This window comes from Nilaparvata lugens, chromosome X (genome assembly GCF_014356525.2).
Source record: "Nilaparvata lugens isolate BPH chromosome X, ASM1435652v1, whole genome shotgun sequence".
NCBI classification, from domain to species: domain Eukaryota; kingdom Metazoa; phylum Arthropoda; class Insecta; order Hemiptera; family Delphacidae; genus Nilaparvata; species Nilaparvata lugens.
Window position 1 is genome coordinate 95,075,096 of NC_052518.1, and position 23,630 is coordinate 95,098,725.

Below are 23,630 nucleotides of genomic sequence, written 5' to 3' on the forward strand. Positions count from 1 at the left end.
TGCCCTCCATTGGCCCAAGTATACCGACTCCATCGAATAACGTACTGCTCCTGGGGTTGATCTTCCCTGACGAAAACCATACTGGTGAGGTTGGAAGATGGAATCACTCTGAGAATACAGTGAAAGCTGACCTGTTTTTTTAAACAGGCGTCTATACAAGAGACAAGATAAAGTGGTAGCCACCAAAAACTGCAAAAAATATAAATATTATAATGAAGTTACCAATGAATGATGAACTTTACAGGCTTGGCATTGGAGACAATACAACATAATATGGTATTAGCATGTTAGTTAATAGCATATCAAGTATCTCAGGTGGTAGAACAATGTTGCTGGCATACTGCACCAGGGGTTACGTCCAATGAGCGATATTGGAGGAAAGCAGTCCAGTGTGCGATCAATTGTTTAGGATAACATATTACCATATAATTCAATCTAAAGTTAAGAAAGAAAACATCTCATCCTCAAGGGCATCCTAGGCTATTAAAAATTTGGTATGAAAAAAAACTTGAAAAATCCTCAGAAATGAAATTTTCATATTTCGACCGTTTTCAACTCTACGATACATCATTTTTAACCATCTTGGCAGGCTTGGAATGATGATCATTACTTTAATTCAAGATTCGATAATTTTTAGAAAAGTTATGGATGTCCTTGGCTAACAAAAGTAAATGTACCTCGAAAGGCTTTTAATGTCGTTTTCCATTAGGAAAGACCAAAGTAAAGTCTAGCAAACAGGTGATTTTATTGGAAATTATCCCAGGAATCATCTGTGAGAAATTCAAGTACCGTCGTATCAAGAAATTAGAAATGGAAGTCACTCAAACAGATGATCTTTCATGATAATTAGTCATGAACTATACTATAGGTATGGAGAATGACTCGAATTCAGCTACAGTAGAAACAAATTTAATAAAAATATCTTCTTTACAATGTAAAGAATGTTTGATTTTTTTAATGCTTTACAATGCTTCATTAATGATTAAAATGGTACAAGTTTTCATATTATCTTCTTTACAAAGCTTAAATGTAAAGATTGCTTAAATTGTAAAATTCTTTACAATGCTTCATTAATGATTAAAATGATACAATTTTTTTTTAAGTTTTCATATTAGTATATCACAACACAAAAGTACACAAGTAAATTGAATAACATACATTTTAAGAAAATATTTAACACAAAAATAGTATTCTCAATTGAGATTATAAAATAAAAAGAAACAATAATTGTTTAATTACCACAATTATTGTGGTAACTTGTGCTGATCTATTATATTGGGATTTAGAGCAGTGTTCATTTTGACTTCTTCGATTATTTCTTTCTTATAAACAGAAATAATATACACATTTATTTGTGATACAGAAGATTTTGGATCCATTAAAACATCAATAATTTGACAAATAGGCTTACTAAATTAATAAGAAAGCTATACTTCTTTATTAGTTGCGAATAGGTTTACATTTCGAAAACATTAATTATTTGAGTTATTTCAAATCTGTCAGTATATTCTGATTTTTATTCACATGACACTATAAAATTGGACAACTTCAAGTTCACTGTAGAGCTATATGAATCTTTTATTACTCAAGCAGTTAATTAAAAATGATGAACTGTTTTCAACTCGATTTGAAATATTTTAAATTAGTGGATTCAAGACCATAGAGTGTAACACTAGTATAGACCTACGGTACTCATACAGGAGTGTGCATTGGAAAGCATGCCCAGTATATTGCATTAACAAGTATGGATAGAATACTCAAGTTCTACGATATTTAATCCACAAATCCCAAATATATTTCAAATCTATTTTTCTCACTACTGAGCGAGATTTCACCACTCACTACCGACTGTAACACTAGAATAGGCCTACGGTACTCATACAGGAGTGTGAATTGGAAAGCATGCCCAGTATATTGCATTAACAAGTATGGATAGAATACTCAAGTTCTACGATCTGAAATACACAAATTCTAACTGTATTTCAAATCGATTTGATAACAGTTCATGATTTTCAACTGCTTGAGTGAATACAAGATTCATATAGCTCTACTGTGAACTTGAAGTTGTCCAATTTTATAGTGTCATGTGAATAAAAATCAGAATATACTGACAGATTTGAAATAACTCAAATAATTAATGCTTTAGAAATGTAGACTATTATTCGCAACATATACAGAAGTGTAGATAGTTTCATATACTGGTATATAACTTTAGTTATATAAGTATATGTTATAAAGTATATAAGTATAATTATAAAGTATATAAATTTAGTTATATACTGGGCATATACTTTCCAAAGCTCCTGCATATGAGTAGTACAATATATGGTACTTGTTCCACATGCTTCGATCGAGCACTTCTACGGTATTAAAGAAAATCAATTATATTTCAAGTAGATTTGGTAGTTAAAAGTATTTATAATATAATACAGAGCATAATATAATACAGAAGTGTAGTTAGTTTTATACTGGTATATAACTTTAGTTACATACTGGGCATATACTTTCCAAAGCTCCTGCGTATGAGTAGTACAATATATGGTACTTGTTCCACATGCTTGATCGAGCACTTCTAAGGTATTAAAAAACATCAAATAATATATTTCAAGTAGATTTGGTAGTTGAAATAATAAAATATTATGATGAAGATATATCTTACAAAATTAAGGAATGCATGAGGTATTTCCCCATGTTTACTGAGAATAATTATTATCAAGTTTTACAATTAGAGAAGATCTTTTGAAAGAAGGAAGTCCTCTTTGGAGATTGGTTTTATCTTGGCTTCACGGTCTTTCTTTTCTTGCTCTAGTAGTTTCTTCTTAGCAATGGCGGCTGGAAAATGTGAAGTCAAATATTAAACATTTTTTCACTGAATGAATATTTTAGTAACAATTCAACAGTTTATGGATTTTTTTATAATTCGGATAGAAAATTATTCGTAACATATTGGATATTGGATTTGTTATTGCCAAAACTAATGATGCATTAAAACGATTTGAGATACTGATTCTGTTGTAACACCTTTATAAATCACTAGTAAACTGAGAGCTTATACATTGAGCAGCAAAGTAATATATAATTAGATACTTTTTTCTATGTATTTAAACACGACATGCAGTCAAATATTAAGTGAATAATTACAAACTTTTACTTAATATTTGACTGCATGTCGTGTTTAATTACATAGAAAAAAGTGTGTCAATACATAGCAGCTCGAAATGGATCAAGAAACCATCACCTGTAATAAGATATAATATTATAATAATTATTATTGAACGAAAATCCTAAATAAATGCTGCAAATCACCCCGAAGACCTCTGCTACTGCGGACATTGACAACAGGGCTAACAGCTAGATGGAAATTCGATGAGAACTACTATCCAAAAATTAGTTGCCAGACCGGGAATCAAACCCGGTACCTCCCAATTGCTAGTCAGGAATGCTTGCCCTTACACCAAACTGACAATCTCTGGATAGCAGCGCTCATTTTATACGAAGCCATAGCGGCCAACTAGTCAGAGGTCTTCGGGGTGATTTGCAGCATTTATTTAGGATTTTCGTTCAATAATAATTATATATTAATTAGCATTTGAGTAAATGCATTCTCTATTTAATTCCATCTGCTATAGTATTATAGTGTGTAGTACAAAAAAGAATGACACGATTTTAAATAGCTGTATTTAATAGGAAGAAGGGCTTGAAACACTAACAAATTGAATACTAAAATACTCACAAAATATTGGAGTTTACGAAAATGCATCATAAATGTTCAATATAAATATTTGCTGCACGGACGACATCTAGTCTGTAACTCAATTCATCGCAAACTGAGCGTAAGGTGTCTTCTGTCGCTGATATTCGGGTTTTCAGTTCATCAATATGTCACGAGGTAAGGGGAGGAACGTAAATATGATGTTTAACATATCCCCACAGGAAATCGCATGGTGTTATGTCAGGGGACATATCAGCGAATATCAGCGGCTGTAGCCTCAGTGACAGAGCACAGAGCACACCTTACGCTCAGTTTGCGATGAATTAAGCAGCAGACTAGATGTTCCGTGCTGCCAATGAAGGACATATTGAACATTTATAATGCATTTTCGTAAACTCCAATATTTTGTGAGCATTTTAGTATGCAATTTGTTAGTGTTAAGCCCTTCTTCCTAATAAATATAGCTTTTTAAAATCGGGTCATTCTTGTATTTTGTACATACTGTATTATAGTAAGAAATATAGTAAATAATTGTACTGATTTGTTTTAAGAAAAGTTCATTCATTTTGTTTGTGAATTGTCAGTGCTATGAATAAATTTCAATTATTTCAAAAACCTTGATACTTAATCTGTATTTAAGTTTCTCATTCAAATTCAGTGTACGGTACCGTACCAGTATATCTAAATTTGTAACTCATTACTTGACAAAACATATAAATGCAATTTTTTAAAACTTGAAAATATCTAGCATCAATATTGTATGCTGAAAAAGGCATATGCATCCGAACTTCATAAATTATGTAAGTACAGTACAGTTGTAAAAATAAAACTCCATAATTCTTGAACTGCAATAAACAGTCATTTGAAATGTAATATAATGGGACAAAAACTTGTGTGATTTTGATTATTGATTGCTCAAATAGTTTCCAGTTCATTAATGTCATTGTAATTTCAATATTCATTTTCTTGGTAAGGGCTAGAGGATTGTAATCGTTTTTATGTAAGAATTAAAAAATCAATTCATTTATTTCGCTCACTCAGAATGACATTAATGACTTGGAAATTACATTATAAAAGTCGAAAAATGTTGTGAGGAATAAAATAAAGTTGAAAAAGGGTACATTGATTTTTTAATTCTTATAATTATGTAATTTCATTTTGTGAATAGCGATATAATAAGAAACATGAAAAGAAATGATGTAATTCCATCATTCAAATTATCATCAAATATGAACATCAGCATGCAGCTCAGAACTACGTTTTTATTATGAACGGTACTTGAAATTCTTCCATATGTGGTCCTGATTCATGGATATTGTTTGGAAATAGGCCTACATCAGCAGGATCTTTGTGTAAACATACTATTTTCAGAGCATCGATTTCAACTCGATATAAATACAAATTATACAGAGTGAGTAATGTATGGGAACCCTTCAATAAATTGGAGACTGTTTTAGATATAATACTGTAACCTTCAGTGTAAGTTATTGGTCGAATACTCTACCTTTTGACGTACAACTGAATTTCAACCCCTCATAAGGGGGTGACTTATGGGTTTTAACTCGAATATTTTAAATGTAACACTCACTGTGTGGTACATCATTTTAAAGGCATTTTCAAAACAAGAAAGATGGCATCGATAAAAATTGTCTATGATACTTTTAGCCAAAATGGCGGCTGATTGAAGTTTAAGTTTTGAAATGGGGGGTTGTAAGTCAAATATTTTGAATGTAAGCACGCATCGTGTGACACATCATTTTAAAGGCCGTTACAAAACGAGAAAGATGACATCAATAAAAATGTTCTATGATACTTTTATCCAAAATGGCGGCTGATTGAACTTTATCAATTATTTCTTTAAAAAATAAAACTTCAATCAGCCGCCATTTTGGATACAAGTATCATAGAACATTTTTATTGATGTCATCTTTCTTGTTTTAGAAGGGCCTTTAAAATGATGTACCACACACACAATGGGTGATAACATTTAAAATATTTGAGTTACAACCCCTCATTTCTTTAAAAACCAAAACTTCAATCAGCCGCCATTTTGGATACAAAAATGAACATAGAATCCATAGAACATTTTTATCGATGCAATCTTCTTTGTTTCAAAAAGGCATTTAAAATGATGTACCACATAATGGGTGTTTACATTTAAAATATTCGAGTTACAACCCATAAGTCATCCCTAATGAGGTGTTGAAATTCAGTTGTACATTAAAAGGTAGAGTATTCGACCAATATAACTTACCCTGAAAGTTACAGTATTATTGACCGAGCGAAGTGAGGTCTAAGATTCAAGTCGACGGTTTGGCATTTCTTTTAATGTTTAAATGTTTATATGTTGCGCATTTACGGCGAAACGTGGTAATAGATTTTCATGAAATTTGATAGGTATATGTGTTCCTTTTTTAATTGCGCGTCGACGTATATTCAAGGTTTTTGGAAATTTTGCATTTCAAGGACTATATAAAAGGAAAAAAGAGCCTCCTTCATACGCCAATATTAGAGTAAAAATCAGACTATAGAATTATTCATCATAAATCAGCTGACAAGTGATTACACAGATGTGTGGAGAAGCCAGTCTATTGCTGTAATTCCATAAGGTCTATAGTTTCAATCAGGTACTCTTGTGATGAGAATACTGCGTGAGGTCTACTGTTCACAGAACTACTAGTATCTATGACAGTCTTCAACTTATTGGAGGGTTCCCATACATATGACTCACTCTATATGTTCTTCAAATTTTGATGTATGCGGTTGTATCCCAGGACGTATAGCTCTTTTGAATCAAAGATGACAAGACTCGTTGAGATAAGACTTCAACATATATATTTACCAGTGATCAGATTAGCTTTCTCCTTGGGTTTGTCGCCTTTAATTCCCACCACAGCTCCCACTTTATAAACCGGTAGCGGGATCACTGTCGAAGACACTGGTATCAGAACTGCAAAAACATAAACAGAACAACTTTAAAATAGGTACCGTTATGCAGAAATACAGATGGCATAAAAATGCAACAGGGAATAACACATTTTAGATACAAATAGAGTGGATAATTGATAAATCTTTAGTAAAATTCATTTTAGTTTGTCTTTAAGGAGTCTGTGTATGTGGGTGATTAGTAATAATTACAGTATTGATGTGGGCAAGCCCTACATGGATACTAATCATGTGAACACGGTTGCCAAGGTGACTGTTTTAGCCACAAGTAAATAACTAGTTGAAGTTTTATGAGAGATGTTAAAAGATGTAGTTGTATTTTTATTTTTATGTTGTTCAATGTAAACTTTTAATGAATAAAGTGTAAATTACAAAAGCACATTTACAACATTATTATATGATATTTTCATTCACAGGTTGAAAAAATCAAATTCTGAATAACTTGAAAATATTCTTTCTAATGTTATTATTCAAGTTCAGATTCTTTCATTGAATGGAAAAAGAATAGAATAACTAGTACTGTTGTATTCATAAAATGAAAATAAATCAAAATTGAAAGTGGCAATTGAAATTTTCAAGTGGTCTAATAAGCGAGTTATGGGTTGTTGAAGTGCTTAACTTCGTTTTCTTTCCAGATCATAAACGGCTTCGAATTTTCCATTGGAGATTTTCTAATACATTCAATACCGTATATCATTGGCTTTGTTCTAGTATGCGTTTTTTCGCGATTTATGCCAAAATAAACAAGTTATAGAATTCACAAAAAATGTTACTTTTTTATTTATGAACGATATGGGGAATAAAATGGTTTTAGTTTGAAAAGATACATTTTTTTTAATTTTAAAGAAAAGTTTTGTAAATATAGTCGAAACCGTTCATGATCTGGAAAGAAAACGGATTTAGCACTTCAACCACCTATAACTCGCTTATTAGACCACTTAAAAATTTCAGTTGGCACTTTTTCTTACTCTTATAATAATCTTAATAATTATATTGAAAAAGATTATCCAATTTAAATAATAAAAAGTGTAACGAAAAGCCTTAATGTCCAATGAAGAATTTGCTGGGGATTTTATTAAAATAAAGTTGTATACAGACAATGATTGAAAAAATAATGCTAAAGGACAGAGAGTAAAATAAATAGCTTGAAATAGTTCCTCCAGCACAGCATTCAGTTTAATATCAAGGCACAGTTTAGTATCCAGAGTATTGATATCCTTTCTGCCACTTTGCACTCGTATCAATCAAATACAAGGCTTTTGCGAATCTCAGAATCTGGTTTCGGTAGTGGAGGTTGATTTATTCTTTAAGAAACCAACATTCTGTTCTGAGAATAAATCAGAAACAAAAACAGCCTACTCGAAAATCTCACACACGCACACAAGTACAGGCGCCTACTTGAAAGAGTAAAACCAGGTGGCCTTGAATAATAAGTTGGCATTCTCTGCAATCCAGCTCCACAATTCATACCAAAATAATAAATTATACAAGTACCGTTGTATCTCGCTTTTGATTAATTAGGCCATTCTCACCATTCTTCTGCAACTGTTACCATATCCAACATCAATAAATTTTATTCATAAGGCTACTTGCCTAATATTGTGATTTAAGTAATAACGAAATAAAATATATAAGTATCAGGCTGTCATGGGGGAAGGGGCTTGTGCATCTCAATGATTGAAAATGAATCATTGTGTTGAGAATAAGTAGAATGTAAAATGGAATATATAAAAAAGATTACTATTTTACAATAGTAATATAATAAAAGTAAATCATAGAGTTTAGTCAATTATTATAGAACCTTTGGCATAATTCTTTTCATAACAGATGTGATACTAGAGCAGTTAATGAAATGTTCTTAACCACATCTAAATCGTGGTTTTGACCAGTTGGTATTTCATGTTTCTCCACCATTGAAGGTTAATCCATTTTTGCGGAATTTCATACAGTATAATATTATACTTACCTAATAATACTTTCATTCATGTATGAATTTTATATGTTTTATTTTATATACGGTACGGTAATTTTCAATTGATAAAACCATCTTATAGTTCATGAAACTCGTGGAAGATTGAGTTTCAAAGAGATAATATTAGGTACAAAACTTGAGCACTTCTTTCACTTTTACAATGGTAAAGTAGTAGGCCTACTCTCAACTTACTTTCTAAGATGGGGCAAAAAGTTGGGCGACCTTCAATAATCATAATGACAATATTATCATCACATTGTGATAATGGGTTTTGTATTAATATAATGATGGTTTATGATAAATATATTTATGATAATATACAGAGTGGGTGAAAGTCCGAGAACGGCTTAATTAATATCTCATACACAAAGGTAAATTGACGGTGGGAGTGATTGAGGATCCTACTTAAATTGAAAATATTACTTTAAAAATCTGGTCCGCCATTTTGAATTCAACTTCATTTTTTTAAATAGGAAGGTGGTCATGTGATACATGATTTCGATACGGAACTTTAAGAAAAAATGAATGGCGAAAACCGCATATTGATATCTCAAACCGTTTCGAAAATATTCACATTATTAATCAATACCACTCATGTAGGCCTATTTCATTTCTGATTTGCATTTTATTGATTAATAATGTGAATATCTTCCAAACGGTTTGTGATATGGATATGCGGTTCTCGCCATTCATTTTTTCTTGAAATTCCATATGTTAAATCGAAATCATTTATCGCATGTCCAACTTCCTATTTAAAAAAATAAAGTTGAATTCAAAATGGCGGACCAGATTTTTAAAGTAGTTGAATTTCAGGAATGTACATCGTATCAAAACGTCCAATGAGATTTCTCTACACACGGTTTGAATCTCATTCCAAATAATGTCTGGGTTACGTGATTTACGTTTGTACACCTCATGTTTTACTGTGCCCCATAAGAAGAAATCCAGTGGTGTAAAGTCTGGAGAGCGAGCTGGAAACTCGATTGGCCCCCTGCGTCCTATCCACTGGCCCGGCAAATTTTGATCCAGGTAAGCTCGTACGTCCCTGTGATAGTGCGGTGGGGCACCATCTTGTTGGAAATAAAAATTATCATTACCGTATAATGCATGAATGGCAGGAAATATGGAATCAGCAAGCATTGTCAGGTAATTAATACCAGTTACAGTGCCTCCAAATCGAAAAGGTTCAAGGCTGTTCGAGGTCAACCTGAATGACCTTTATGCACATCACACACTGCTCCATAAACTTCAAATTTGTCTCGTATGCGTGTAATTGTTAACCTTGAAGGTGATTCTGTATCATACTCCCTTCTCCACTCTCTTTGAACTTCATTTACATTCTCAAATTTCCAGTACCACTTAATAACCTGCTCACGTTCTTCAAAACTCAAACGTACGTCCGCCATGTTGATATTACAAATTCCAACTGACAATATAACATAGAGGGACGAATAATGCTAGCACCTGGCGTAGAAATATAACATTAGCCTTGCAGAGCGGGAAATCTACGATAGTTCAAAGTGTGTAGCCTAAACATTTTTTTGAAACACTCTGTATATACGGCGAGGTGGAACTATCCTTGGGTCTCCCCACCATTGAAAGCCATATGCCAATAATAATAATAGGTACTAAAATTTCTGCAATTATTATTACCTTAAATGATTGTGGTGAACAAGTGATTTGTTACGGTAATTATTTATTCCTAAATTGAGATCAATGATTTATTATTAAGTCATGCGATGTATAATTAATGGAGATAAGTTATATACCGTACCTCGCAAACTTTGGGTCATCAGTATTTGTCTTTTCAGCAGGTTCGTAAAAATAAGGTATCGGGTCCTTTACATTTGTAGTAGAAATATTTTCAGCTTCTTTTTCTCTTCTTTTTTCATCTTCAATAAGATTGTGATACTCTTCATAGTTGATTGTTACATTCATGTCGCATGCTATCTTGAATGCATCATTAACCTCCCAGAAAAGTAACATGTTTCTGCAGCTCAAGTTTAATGCCTCTTCTTGAGATGAACAAGTTGACTCAGTAGTGTATGCAAAGAATTTCAAAATGCACTTGAATGATTTATCTTCTGTCTCAAATACATCATACACAGGTGGTTGAAAACCACGTTTTTTTGCAATATTTTGAAGTTCTTGAATGGGCTCCAAATTTGCAGTCATGTTGTTCTTATAGTATGCTTAGCCTAGGTATTACGGTATAAACTTTACAGTTCAGAAAAATAACGCAACTAAAACAAATAACAGGAATCCAAGATTCAAATCCACAAAATAAAGAACAACTTCAAAACTTGTTAAAATATACCAGTATCCTTATTTTATCCACAAAATTCATCAAGGAAAAAACAAACTGTAGAGAGCAGAGCAGATGCCGGTTAGTCACGCAGTCACGGTTCGATGGATATCATGGGTCATTCATCACGGCACAGAATACATACAGAAGAGAAACTTCCTACTTATGTATTTCACCAAAGACCTTAATGAGGACCCACAATGCCTATGCATTGATATAATTTATATTCTCTATATCAATGTGCCTATGCCTATATTGGGAAATTGAAGGCTACCATTGAGGTATTTTAGCGCGAGAAATTCAAAACTCATAGGGGAGAGAATGATGTTTTGGCGCTGCAATACAACTTAATATCATAAAATCGAATATCTTTATATGAATTGAAACGATTCTGAAGATACCAATAGTATATTATTCAAGTCCTCATGAATAATAGGCCCGTAGACATAATATAGTTGCAATATTATTCACTGAAATAAGTGTAATTAAAATTTTGCCCTCACTCAAATATAACTTGACTGCTATCTATATAATTTCTCTGGTTTATGTGACAAACATGCAGTGTTTTAAAACAAGGTTATTATATAAATAACCTTATTCATTCAATAATATTGGTTTTGAAAGTTTTGTGCTTTGAATTTTTATAAAAATATGATTTTCTTGATCATTGATAAGTGTTCTGGACGGTATTTTAGTATCATATTTATTCATCTATACTTTTGTTATTTTATAACTTTGAATTAGAATTCCAATAAATCGATGAATCAATTAGTACATCATTTCTGCAATCATAATCAATTAAACTGATATCAGTTGTAGTAGCATTCATAAGTTTCTTGCAAACTTTTAATTATTTCATAAGCTCATGTTATTGAAACTCCACATTTTCATACAAAGACCAAATCTCTATAGTGAGGTCCACGTTATAATGGCAGTGGAGAAAGGTGGGGGACAATGTTGCCGATCCTCTGTTTTGCCTTCTATAGACAGTAGCTGATACAGGTTTATTGATGTAATATTAACTGTTCATTCTCGTTTGAAATAATCAATTATATTTCATTAAGCAATAAATTATATTTTTCAATAATTTCATAATGAATTTTTACAATCAAGATAAAATACTTTGTTTACTAATTATATATTGTTAAAAGACAATCTGGCAACAGAGCAAAGGGAGAAAGAGATAGCGCTATCTGCTGTGTTGAATGATAGACAAGGATAGCAACACCATTGCTAATCGAACACTGCCATTATAACATGGATCTCACTATAGTGCTCAGACTAAGATCACAGTATACATACAGTATGGAAACTTGGCTAGTACCCTGACACAAAAATCCGCCATCTTGTTAGGAAGCGCCGCATTGTAATATAGTAAGGTCCACGTTATAACGGCAGTGGATAAAGATAGAAGAATACACTGTCAAAAACATAATTGGCATCGTTGTGAACCTAGAAAAGGATAGTAACACCGGCTTTGTCGAATGATAGACAAGGATAGCAAAACCAAAGTTGATCAAATACTGTCATTATAACGTGGACCTCACTATAGTATTGATGGGAGGTTCGGATCACATTACTGATCCGGATCAATTGATCTCGTTCACTGCCGCGAACCAATCAGAAGACCAGGATTGGAACTTCCTAAGGTCACCTGACGTGTCTAATACTTGCGTCATGTACAAAGCATTGGGTAGATAGGCGTTTTATTGACAGTTTCCATTCTGTACCTATTCTGTGCTAAGATTATGTTTAGAACCCCTCAAATCAATACTGAAGTTTTTCCAGTACCAGGCCCGGCCCCAGGGGTGGGCGGACCGGGCGGCCGCACAGGGCGGCAGGTTTTGGGGGCGGCAAATTTAAAGGAACGGAAAATTTTAAAATACAAATAAATAATAAATTCATAATATCAAATGTGAATGGTAAAATTATATAAGAAGTTTTTCAACCTCGAGCTAATGAAGACTTTTCTAAGATCAACAATGTCCAGGAACGTCTGAGTGGTCTAGCGGACATAAAATAGTTCAGTCCCCAGATCTTGAAGAATTGGTGAAGGAATTGCAAAGGTCAGACGAGTTCTACTTAATTAAACAGGTGTGTTAAACAAACTTGTAGAAATTGTAGATCTAATTACTTAGCAAGTTAAGTAGGCCTAATACTATGTTGCAGTCCACGTCTTAAGGCTGTGCAAAGGCTAAAAATAAACTTTCTTGTACTGGTGATATTTTTCAAAGTTTTTCGATATGTACCGGTATATATCAAAATGAAAAAGTTTTCTTAGGAAAACATTCTCTTCCAATCAATACTTTTTGAGATATGAACGCCTAAAGTTTAAATTTTTGGGACAGGACATTTCAAATTCGGTAAGAGATAAATTCTTCATGGTATTGTTGATTGAATAAAACAAGAAAATTTTGAAACATTTTCTGAAAATATCAATTTTTGAAAAAGTTATTCAATTTACAAAAAAAATCAACTTAACACTATTTTTGGTCATTTTTAGTAAATTGAAAAACTAACTCAAAAATTGATATTTTCAGAAAATTTATGTTTTATTAAATCAAAAATACCATGAAGAATTTATCCTTTGAATTGTATGGATTCATCTCGTACCGAATTTGAAATGTTCTGTCCCAAAATTTTGAACTTTAGGCGCTCATGTCTCAGAAAGTAATGATTGAAAAAAGAAAACTTTTTCATTTTGATAGCTTGATCCTTAAGCGATCCTTGATCGTGTTCTCGCGCGCCTCTCCACTAGGAAATACTGAAATTAAGTGCAACTAACGGTTGATTCTCATAGAACATCATCTCATGAGCTTATATCATTGTGCGAAATATCACTGTGAGGACAATATAGATGGTGATGATGGTTGAAGCTAAAAATGCCCAGAGGGATTTTGAATTTTACATCTAGATTGTAATCGGGATATATTGTTGATCAAATACTAAATATGATCAAAATTGATTTTTTTCCTTAAAATATCACTCATATTTGAAAAATCATAGCTCAGTACTCATTGGAGATAGAGAGTTCCGAATGATCTCATTTCATTCAGAATGTTATGATCTTGAAAAAGGCAAGAGCAAATTTTTCTGTCCGATCACTGATTTTGCCGGAAATAGCTGAAAACTGGAAAATGAACCTAAAATACGAACTTTTTGGCCACTCTGTATTAGCACAAGGGAATTTTACATGAAGAATTTGGTTCTGAACCTCTCTCATGTATCCAAATAAAATATTAAAAAATCAGAACTACGATATAAATTGCAAGCAAACCCCCATTTTTATGTCTATATTGACTGGACTTTACTGTTCCCCAATATTTATAATTGTCAAATATTTGTTTAAATGTCAATAAATAGTGTTAAACATAATTTTTTAGAGTTTACTGAGACTCTGTGGTGTCGCATCACAGCGGAGACACAATAGTAACGCTGGTTACACACTGGGCGGTTTCTGCCGCGGCGGCGAAACTGCAGTCGCAGCCTCTATAAAAAAGTCAAGCTTACACATTCAGCGGAAAAAATACCGCCAAACATCGAGCGGCAAAATTACCGCCACGTATGATCAGTAGCCAAAATAATTGTTTTAGTTCTTCATCGCAAATGTATTGTGACTTCACTGTTTCATGAGTGTTCAGTTAATTTTATTTTGCACATTTTTCAAAAGTATATATTATTAAGTGTTTAACTTAAAATGGAAAGGCAACAACTTTTACCACTTTTGTTGTGCCGTCGAAGGAAAAGAATACAACAGAGAAATCGCCTTGCTTGGATTCATTGAAATGAACGTTTTTATCAAATCGACAGCGATATACAACATATTACAGTTTTTTCTTGTCATCCAGAGTTTCAAAATCCCCCCTAATCACCAAACACACTTCCTTCCACGCATTCCTTGTTGCATCTCGATCCTTAAATATGTCGAAGGTTTTGTCCCAAAAAACTGGCCTCTGTTCTACAAATGATATTAACAACTCATTTTCCATTAACTTACTCATTTTCTCACACTCGTCAACCACAAACACTTAAACAATAAATAAATGTTATAAAGAACTTACAAACTTTACAACAAGACACAAATAAAAAGGCTGATTTTCAAAGACCTCTGACTTGGAGCAACTGGGAAAGATTGAATTTGACAACCGCCAAATGTGTTAACGCCCATTTGCTCAGGTACGCCACTGCGTAGACAAGAGCAGCAAAACACCGCCAGCCGCAGTGGCAGTGGACGGCTGCACAGCTCCGCCAACGGCAATATAGCCGCGCGGCGTTTCTGCCGCCCAGTGTGTAAGCTTCCATTCAAGTCCATAGACTACTGCTCGAACGGCGGCGACGGCGAAATTACCGCCCCGGCAGAAACCGCCCAATGTGTAACCGGCGTTAGGCGATCGCTCAAGGAGGGGTGGAACCCGGGATTAACAATTAAAGACGGGATACTTGGGGGGGGGGGGGCGGCAGTTGCCGATCTCGCCCAGGGCGGCAAAGTCCCTAGGGCCGTGCCTGTCCAGTACAGTATAATAATTTGATGACCGGTTTTGATCAATGCTGTTAATTATAAGAAAATAATAAATGGCTACTAACACAAATAGCCACTCATCCAAATCACTACTAAAATTATTAAACAGCAATAATGTTATCAATGAGAGATTATGAGGAAAACAATATAGATTACAAAAATCTTTCAGATCTTTGGTAAATAATAAAATCTTCCAGGTTGTCTCCTCAACAGTGAACTGTATACTAACTGGAACGGGCTGTCCAATGCTAAGCTACAGCCAAAAGTGTGTAAGGCGGAGTGAGTGAGACAGGCCTACCGTGAGGGATTCCCTTCTCTCTCGTACTCATACATTTAAGCAGGTTGTTGCAACTCTTGAGTACGATTTTTCATTTTTAAAGTTGAAAAACAGATTTGAATGAGTATTAGGGCTATCAGTATTAGATCACAACCTTTTCTCTTTAATATTGTAATGTATTTGTCGTAAAATGCGTAGAATTGAATAAAAATACGACCGAGAAATGGTGATGTATTGTGTTGCATTTGGATGCAAAAATGGGCATGTTAAAGGAAATGAAATACCATTTCACAGGTAAGTTGAACATTTTTAGTCTATTAATTAATTTGAAGGAACCTTTTTGTTCTACATACATTTCCAATACTTTTTTCTATATTGATCAGTTTATTTGACCAGAAATAAAACAACAAATTTGGTTATATATTCCTAGTATACGGTGATAGTTTCTATGCTAATTGAAAATTTAGGCCTACTTTATAGCATCTAAAATAAAAAAACATAGTTGAAGAACAAATCAATCTTTATTCAAAAAAGAATAAATACAAATGATCAATAATTCTGTGTTATCATCAAGAGATGATATAATTTATTTTAGGTACCTACTTTTATTTTGAAAAATATGATATTGTTATCAGCTGAATTGTGATTAATTTTTGAAACCTTTCTGTTTCAAATAAACAATCATTCAATTTACAATATTATAATAATTATTAAGCATATTTTACTGTTTGCTTATCATAATTATCATCATTAATTTGGTCATAATTATAATACAATTAATATAAATGTTTCTTCATAGATTTCTTTGCATCATTTCTGAAACTCCCACACTTACATGATTTGAAATGTTATCAGATTACCTAGTATATTGCTAACATTACAGATTCAATAATCCTGTGTTATTGAATCATCATGAGTCCACATAATTCATTTTATTTACCTACTTTTATTGTAAAAAATATGAGATTGTTATCAGCTGAATTGTAATTAATTTTTGAAACCTTTTAATTTCAAATTGGTCATTTTACTATGATAATTATGTTGCATATTTTACTGTTTGCTTATCATAGTCATATAATATAATAAAATGTTTTTTCGTTATTTGCTTCATTTCTGAAACTCCCACTCTTATATTATTTGAAATTACACCAATGCACACCTACATAATATTCTACATTCATAGCCTGCTGTAAGTAGGCCTATATTATTAAATTGAGATATTTCCTTAAACAATAAATCATAAATCTTTCCTTTAACAATAACAATAATTCATATAATCCAAAAAACAATAGTATATCATATAAAAAAAAAACATAAGACTGTGTTTAATAGTTTCAATTAAACACAGCCCTCCTTTGGACTGTGTACGAACAAAATTCGGGATTGGAATAATAAGGACTATGAGCCTGTTTTTTCATTCCCAATCATTTCATGACAGTTTATATTTGTCCTTGTTAAATAAATGAAAATTAATAAATGATATGCTTCTCTGAAATCTGGCCCAAAGTTACTCCTTTGCTTGTGAAAAGTTGACAATACTAAAACTACTGCAGTCACAGATGAAAAAAATCTTTTCATTATTCATATTCAACCTATTTCATTATTTTTGCCCTCAAAAAGTTAACAATGAACTGCTTAATAAAGGAAAAATAACGCTTCCATGGAATAAGACATTCAATATAGAAATAAAATAGAAATAATTGAAACTATGCAATGCATTTTCCCATAAGAGCCAATGTGTTACAAAACGACGAATCCCACAGCAATGCGGGTTGCCTATCTTTACCAGCTGCCTCACTTTCTTTGTGTTGCTAGTCCATTCCAGTTAGTATAGAGTTCAGTGCTCCTCAATGGCCGATTTCCACATGATCAACACAAGTACGACACTAGCGCTGCATGTGAGTCCATGCATTTTTAAGGTATTTGTACTTATGTATTTCATATGGGCAAAGACGCCATCTTTAAGGAAAGTAGATTTGCCGCTAATTTCAAACCTCACACAATATTTTATTTGTTTCAATAAATCTTTCATTTCAGTTCCTATTCAATCCTAAAATATTATATAGCGCTAAATTTTATATAGACTATAAACCTAATCTTCCTGTAATATTAATGATGTTAGTAGTATAATAACAAATATATTTTTAGTGAAAAATAGTTAACTTTATTTGAACTTACCTGGCTCCAACATGTGATTAGAGTTCTTCTGATACATGGTTGGTACTGCATCGGCTATTTGTAAATATAATACAAAACATATTGCAAGACAAATTAATGGTAGTAATCTCATTCTTTCTTTTCAACCACTCTGGTTCAACAGCTAATTACACCAATACTATCCTGAAAACATAATAATCTTGCATTAATATTACCATGATTTTAGTCGACTATCATAAAAAAATGACCATCATATACCTCTTCACCCTGAAAATCTATCTAATAAGAGAGTAGGGTTGTGTTTGTTCGTGTGTGATTTGTTTGTTTGTTCGCATCAAAACATGTCAACTTGTGGATTGCATACCGGAAAAATGGGAATGATTTAGATCTCCAAATTTTGCATTCTAAAATATCAATCTCGTGTACCTGGAAGCCCAAATTTCAATCCTTCTAGATTTTTCGGAATCAATGTTCAAATTTCATTTATGGTACATACGATTTCATAAAAAATTGAAAATTCACTAAATTATATGGTCGAAATTAAAAAAGGAACATCTGTTTCTATTATTGCTTTCTACCTGATACCACTTAACCTCAATAATATTGTTTTTATAATTGATAAATATTTTTAATAATAATGATAATATTTTTATTATAAATATAATGATAGTATTGCTTTGATAATTAATACATATTTTCATTTTCACAAACTCTGTATAATAATATGGTGAATGTGAAACAGCTGCATCAAAGAAATTATCTCAAAAACATCTGTTTAGAAAAAACATAGTTTTGAAACTTCGTATTCCTGATGCAATGTTTAGGCCTATACGTGGCATGGATTATTAATTTTTCAGCTAGAACAGTTTTTTGAGACAAAGTGCTAAATAACCGTCAATGCTGTATCGGCAATATGAAAACGCATGCAGTTAATATGTCTTTGAATAAAGGTGTTGATATTTACATGAAGAAATTATTCTCTTCCATTTTCATTTAATAAATTCCAAAATTATTCGAGCCCTGATAGAATGACTGACTCACTGTACAGTCAGTCGAAAATTTTAATATTGGAATGAGGAGTATTTTGGCAAGCTGAGCAAAAATATAAGGTCATATGCACCTTTTCGTTTTATCTTCAAATGAAAAATGAGTTTTGTGGGTTGTCAAAACTCCCTCTGAAAGGGAAACTACTCAATTTATTCTATCTTTTAGTAAAATAACAATGATCATACATCCATCTATCATCTTCTATACTATAATAAAGGAAAGAACTGGATTATACATGTATACAGGTGTAAAGTATAGGAAAATTATGTTCGACGCATCATCATGTCTGAACTACTGGACTGATTTACTTGAAATTTTGCATATTGATTCTTGCTTAACCGAGGATGGTTATAGACCTATTTTAAATTCTTCAAGATTTGATTACATAAATTTTTCAGTTTGTCAAGTTTTAAATTATTTGTCATGCTTCCAGTTGTTTTATGGAAGCAGAAGAACATCTCTCTTAAAAGGGAAATTGATTAGAAGATAGGTATGATATTGGGGCTCCTTTTCGAATGATAAAAACAGATTTTCCGTCGCACCCAAATTTTTCCGCCATTTTGAATCCAACTTTTTTTTGTAATATTGAAAGGTGGTCATATGATACATGATTCCGATACAGTATTTCCAGAGAAAAGGTATGGTGAAAACCGCACATCGATATCTCAAACCTTTCAAAATTTATTCTCATTCATTTCCTTTATTATACCTAGTATAGAACATGATAGATAGATGGATATATCATCCATCTATCTATCATCTTCTATACTATAATAAGGGAAAGAACTGGCTTAAACATGTAGGCCTATACACGTGTAAAGGATAAAAAAATTACGGTATGTTTGACGCATCATCACGTCTGAACTACTGGACTGATTCACTTGAAATGCTGCATATAAATTCTTTATCAACCGAGAATTCGTATAAAGGCCTATTTTCAATTCTTCTAGATTTCATTACGTCAAGTTTTCAGTTTGTCAAGTTTAAAAATAGACCCTTGCGAAGCACGGGTTACCTGCTAGTCAACAATAAATCGTAAAATGACTTCACTTACTACCGGTACTTGTATGAAGGATAAATAAGTAATTTCAACTTTTGTCCAATAATCTGTCTACAACATTCACTTTCGAACCTCATAATAAAATTAACACAGTTGAAAGTATAAAACATTTTTTTCAATTCTCAAACACGGTCACTTTGCTATCATGTTCAAGCAGTTCTGAAAAATCAAATCACGGAAAACTTACTATATTAAGCGAGCAATCTCTATATATTTATTTATTTATTAATATATTTGGGTATCTATTCATGTCCAAAGGATCTCGAAAACGGCTCTAACGATTTTCACGAAATGTGGAACATAGTGAATTTATGATATAAAAATTCAATCGCACTAGGTCTCATCCTTGGGGGAACTCGCTGAAGAACATGAAAAGGATAATAAATTATTCATCCTTTGAAAAACAGCAGCTAATTTCGTCGTCTGTCGATGATGGAAGATTCGAGTGCATGTGTTGGAGTGAGAAAGAATTATGTTCAGCTGTTGAACTATTGCAATCAATCAGCTTATCTCACGAGAAATATTATCTTGAAATTTCAATTGACTTGATCAAAATATCTGATTTGATAACATAACTAACGATATGATTTTATTCAAGATCCATTATTTTTGTATTTATATGAACAAATATTGTAGCAAATATAGTATATCATTCTGAATTGAAGTATATACAAATTTTCAAAGTTAATCATCATTTTACAGTTTTAAGTGATTAGTGAGTGTTATATTGTTATTCAATTTGGTTTGTAAACAATCTAAATTTGAACTTCTATCTAAATTCAATTTTTATCTATGTAGGCTATCTAAATTACGTTATAAAAAACCATGTAGACTTCCGAACAGAAAATATCGATATAAAAGATGCGTGGTTGGAGGAAATTAATATAATTTCTATATGGATATCTTTTCTGGACCGGAAATCGAACATCTTATCTCCCAATTCCTGGTCAGGCAGGACTATCAAACTGAAGAGCAAAATACATTGAATGGGGCTTTATGGTATTTGACAGAATTAATTTGATTATTCATTTTATTATTAATGTGAATTTCATTATTGCACTCAATAATACTGCAATATCTCAGGTTTCCTTTCTACATTTAAATAATGTTATGCATTTTATCAATTTGCATTCAATTTAGTCCAGTAAACGAATAGTTGAAGAGAGAAAGATTTGGAGCAATTTTTGACCCCGCAGCTCTGTTTGGGGTAGTAAGGGGGTAAACATACCCTGTCATAAGGGGGTAGGGGTGGTTTAAAAAAGATACCATTTTGGTTTCTCGCATATATATAGAAAACTATGCGTCTCACGGACATGACTATTACAAAATTACAAAATTTCCTACAACATTCATCCAAAAACTTTCTTTATAATATCTCTCATAGTTTTCGAGGTATCCGAACCTGGAGGTCTGACATTTTTGAAAAAATCACGTTTGCCTCCAATTTTTTTGGTTTTTTCGGCCTGATACATTTTTAATTATCCATGATAAAATTTATACTGATTATAAGCTTTTAGAGCATGATATTCTCTTCAATATATGATATACAGTATACCGTAATGTCTTTATTTTATGCATTTTCGCAAGACTGATGCAGCAGTTATATTGATGAGTTTGAAATCTTCACTTTTGCAACAATAGATCAATTGACAAATCTGGAAATTGGAGAAAATGTTTGGAACTCGATTTTTGACTTTGAAGCTTTGTTTGGACAATAATTATTTAGGAGGTGAAAATATTAATATTTTTATCTCTACCCCTAGTATTAAAGGGATGAAGGTTGTTCAAAAGTTGCATTTTTACATCAAATGGAAGAGAATTTAATGCTCTCCAATCCTACGATTAGTATTTATTTTTTCGATGTATCTTTGTAGAGTTATAAGCCCTGAAACTGCAAAAAGTTATTTGAGAAACTGTATTTTTAAAAATCTCACACTTTCAAGAGCTTAATAGCGAAAACTATTGATGAAATCATAAAACCCAATAACAATGAGGTACACGTTATAATGACAGTGTTTGATTAGCAATGGTATTGCTATCCTTGTCTATCATTCAAAAAAGCGGATAGCACTATCTGTTTCTCACTTTGCTCTGTTGCCAGATCGTCTCTTAACAATGTAGTTAATAATAAATTTGTAATCAATAATTAATTAACAAAATATTTACCTTAATCATATTATGAAAATTCATTATGAAATTATTGAAAAATAAATTTCTAGCTTAATAAGATATACAGTAACTGATTATTTTAAACGAGAATGAACAGTTAATATTACATCAATAAACCTGTATCAGCTACCGTCTATAGAAGGCATTGACAAGACAGACGATCGGCAACGTTGTTGTTTTATCTTTCTCCACTGCCATTATAATAACATGGACCTCACTATGAACAAAACTTGTTGAAATTTTATGTATTTTCATTTTCAGATAATTAGTCATGTTGTGAAGCGCATTGCTCCCAACTCATAAGCGTGCTGTAAGATAAAATTGGAAAAATTCAATTTCTAAATAACCTTAATCCCAATGATGTATGTAAGAAATTTTTCTACACAACATGTTTCCAACTCTCAAGTCATTTTCAAGTGTGTCAAACTTTAAAATTACTAGAAAGTTCAAATTTGTTTTGTAAAAATAATGTCATAATAGAGTGCTTTGATCTTCAATTCTTCTAAATAATAAAGTACCGTATAAAACCTGATTTTGCAGAAAAAACTTTTGAGCTTCCATTGATAAACGTATTAACTGATAACTGCTAAACCTAGTTGAGTGAATAGCTAAGTCACTATCAGTTCGCATCAATGCATGGTTGAGAGCTTCAGCTATTAGTATTATTAGCTGAGCGCTTTCTGATTCCACACTTTATTAAAACAACAAAACATAGATCCAACTATATCACTTAAATATAGTGAATATCTTAAAAAAACGTTTCAACTCTTTTTTGATAAAAATAAAAACTATAGTCGGATAAGGATTTCCTTCAGAAGAAAAAATGTTTATATAATAAAGCCACTTTAAATCTGTATTTTTCTTTATAATACTGGGGAGAAGAATCTTGTTGATTGATTCCAATGTGGGTAATGTCTAGGGGACATTTTAATAGTATACACTACTTATATAATATATTTTTTTTTGATAATGTTTAAATGATAAGAAAAATACAGTATCTCACCTGCTTCAAGAAGAAAACGCAACACCTGCTCTGAAAGTGAAAGTCCCCAGTCTTGACCAGATACGGTCACACTATTGGCCTCCTTTCCAACCTTCTATCAACTAACAACAAGGAAAGCTCTTCAAGTAGGCCGAATCTCGATTTGCAATAAGGAAACTCTCTTGATACAGATTCATATTATTCATGAATTTTATTGTATGTGTTGCACGAAATTAGCAAATACTATCATTGGTGTATCATGAAATACTTCATCAAGTTTTAACACTGGAATGACGACCTTCTAATGCATAAGTTAGGTGGGCTGATAGAGCCGTTTATTCAAAAGAACACATGGTCGAGATATTTTATATGAAGAACAGCTGTTTCGGCTACCGGGCGAATTTTTTTGAAAATTTTAAATATTGTTTGAACAGAAATTTTAACAATTATTTTCAGCTTTTAAGAAATATTAATAATAATAAAA

The 23,630-nt window shown here is 32.2% G+C and overlaps 1 protein-coding gene across 2 annotated transcripts; it reads right to left on the reverse strand.

Annotated features, from left to right (window-relative positions):
* Positions 1-893: 893 nt before the first annotated feature.
* Positions 894-23,317, reverse strand: LOC111046584. Of its 2 annotated transcripts, XM_022332163.2 has the most exons (4): positions 23,168-23,317; positions 17,910-18,071; positions 6,555-6,662; positions 894-2,832 (listed from the first exon to the last, which is right to left on the reverse strand). In XM_022332163.2, the coding sequence occupies exons 2-4, from the start codon at positions 18,019-18,021 to the stop codon at positions 2,726-2,728; spliced, it is 327 nt and encodes a 108-aa protein (XP_022187855.1). In that variant the 5' UTR covers positions 18,022-18,071; positions 23,168-23,317; the 3' UTR covers positions 894-2,725. The 2 variants fall into 2 exon arrangements, with proteins under 2 accessions (XP_022187855.1, XP_039298672.1); XM_039442738.1 differs by lacking the exons at positions 17,910-18,071; positions 23,168-23,317 and adding an exon at positions 10,405-11,014.
* Positions 23,318-23,630: the final 313 nt, after the last annotated feature.

What these genes read in the sequence shown, in the direction of transcription:
- LOC111046584 (XM_022332163.2), bottom strand. Translation starts at nt 18,021, where the DNA reads ATGAGATTACTACCATTAATTTGTCTTGCAATATGTTTTGTATTATAT. An exon ending in TAATCACATGTTGGAGCCAG is followed by an intron (nt 6,663 to 17,909) that starts GTAAGTTCAAAT and finishes ATGTTTTTGCAG; the next exon opens with TTCTGATACCAGTGTCTTCG. An exon ending in GAAAGCTAATCTGATCACTG is followed by an intron (nt 2,833 to 6,554) that starts GTAAATATATAT and finishes CACATTTTCCAG; the next exon opens with CCGCCATTGCTAAGAAGAAA.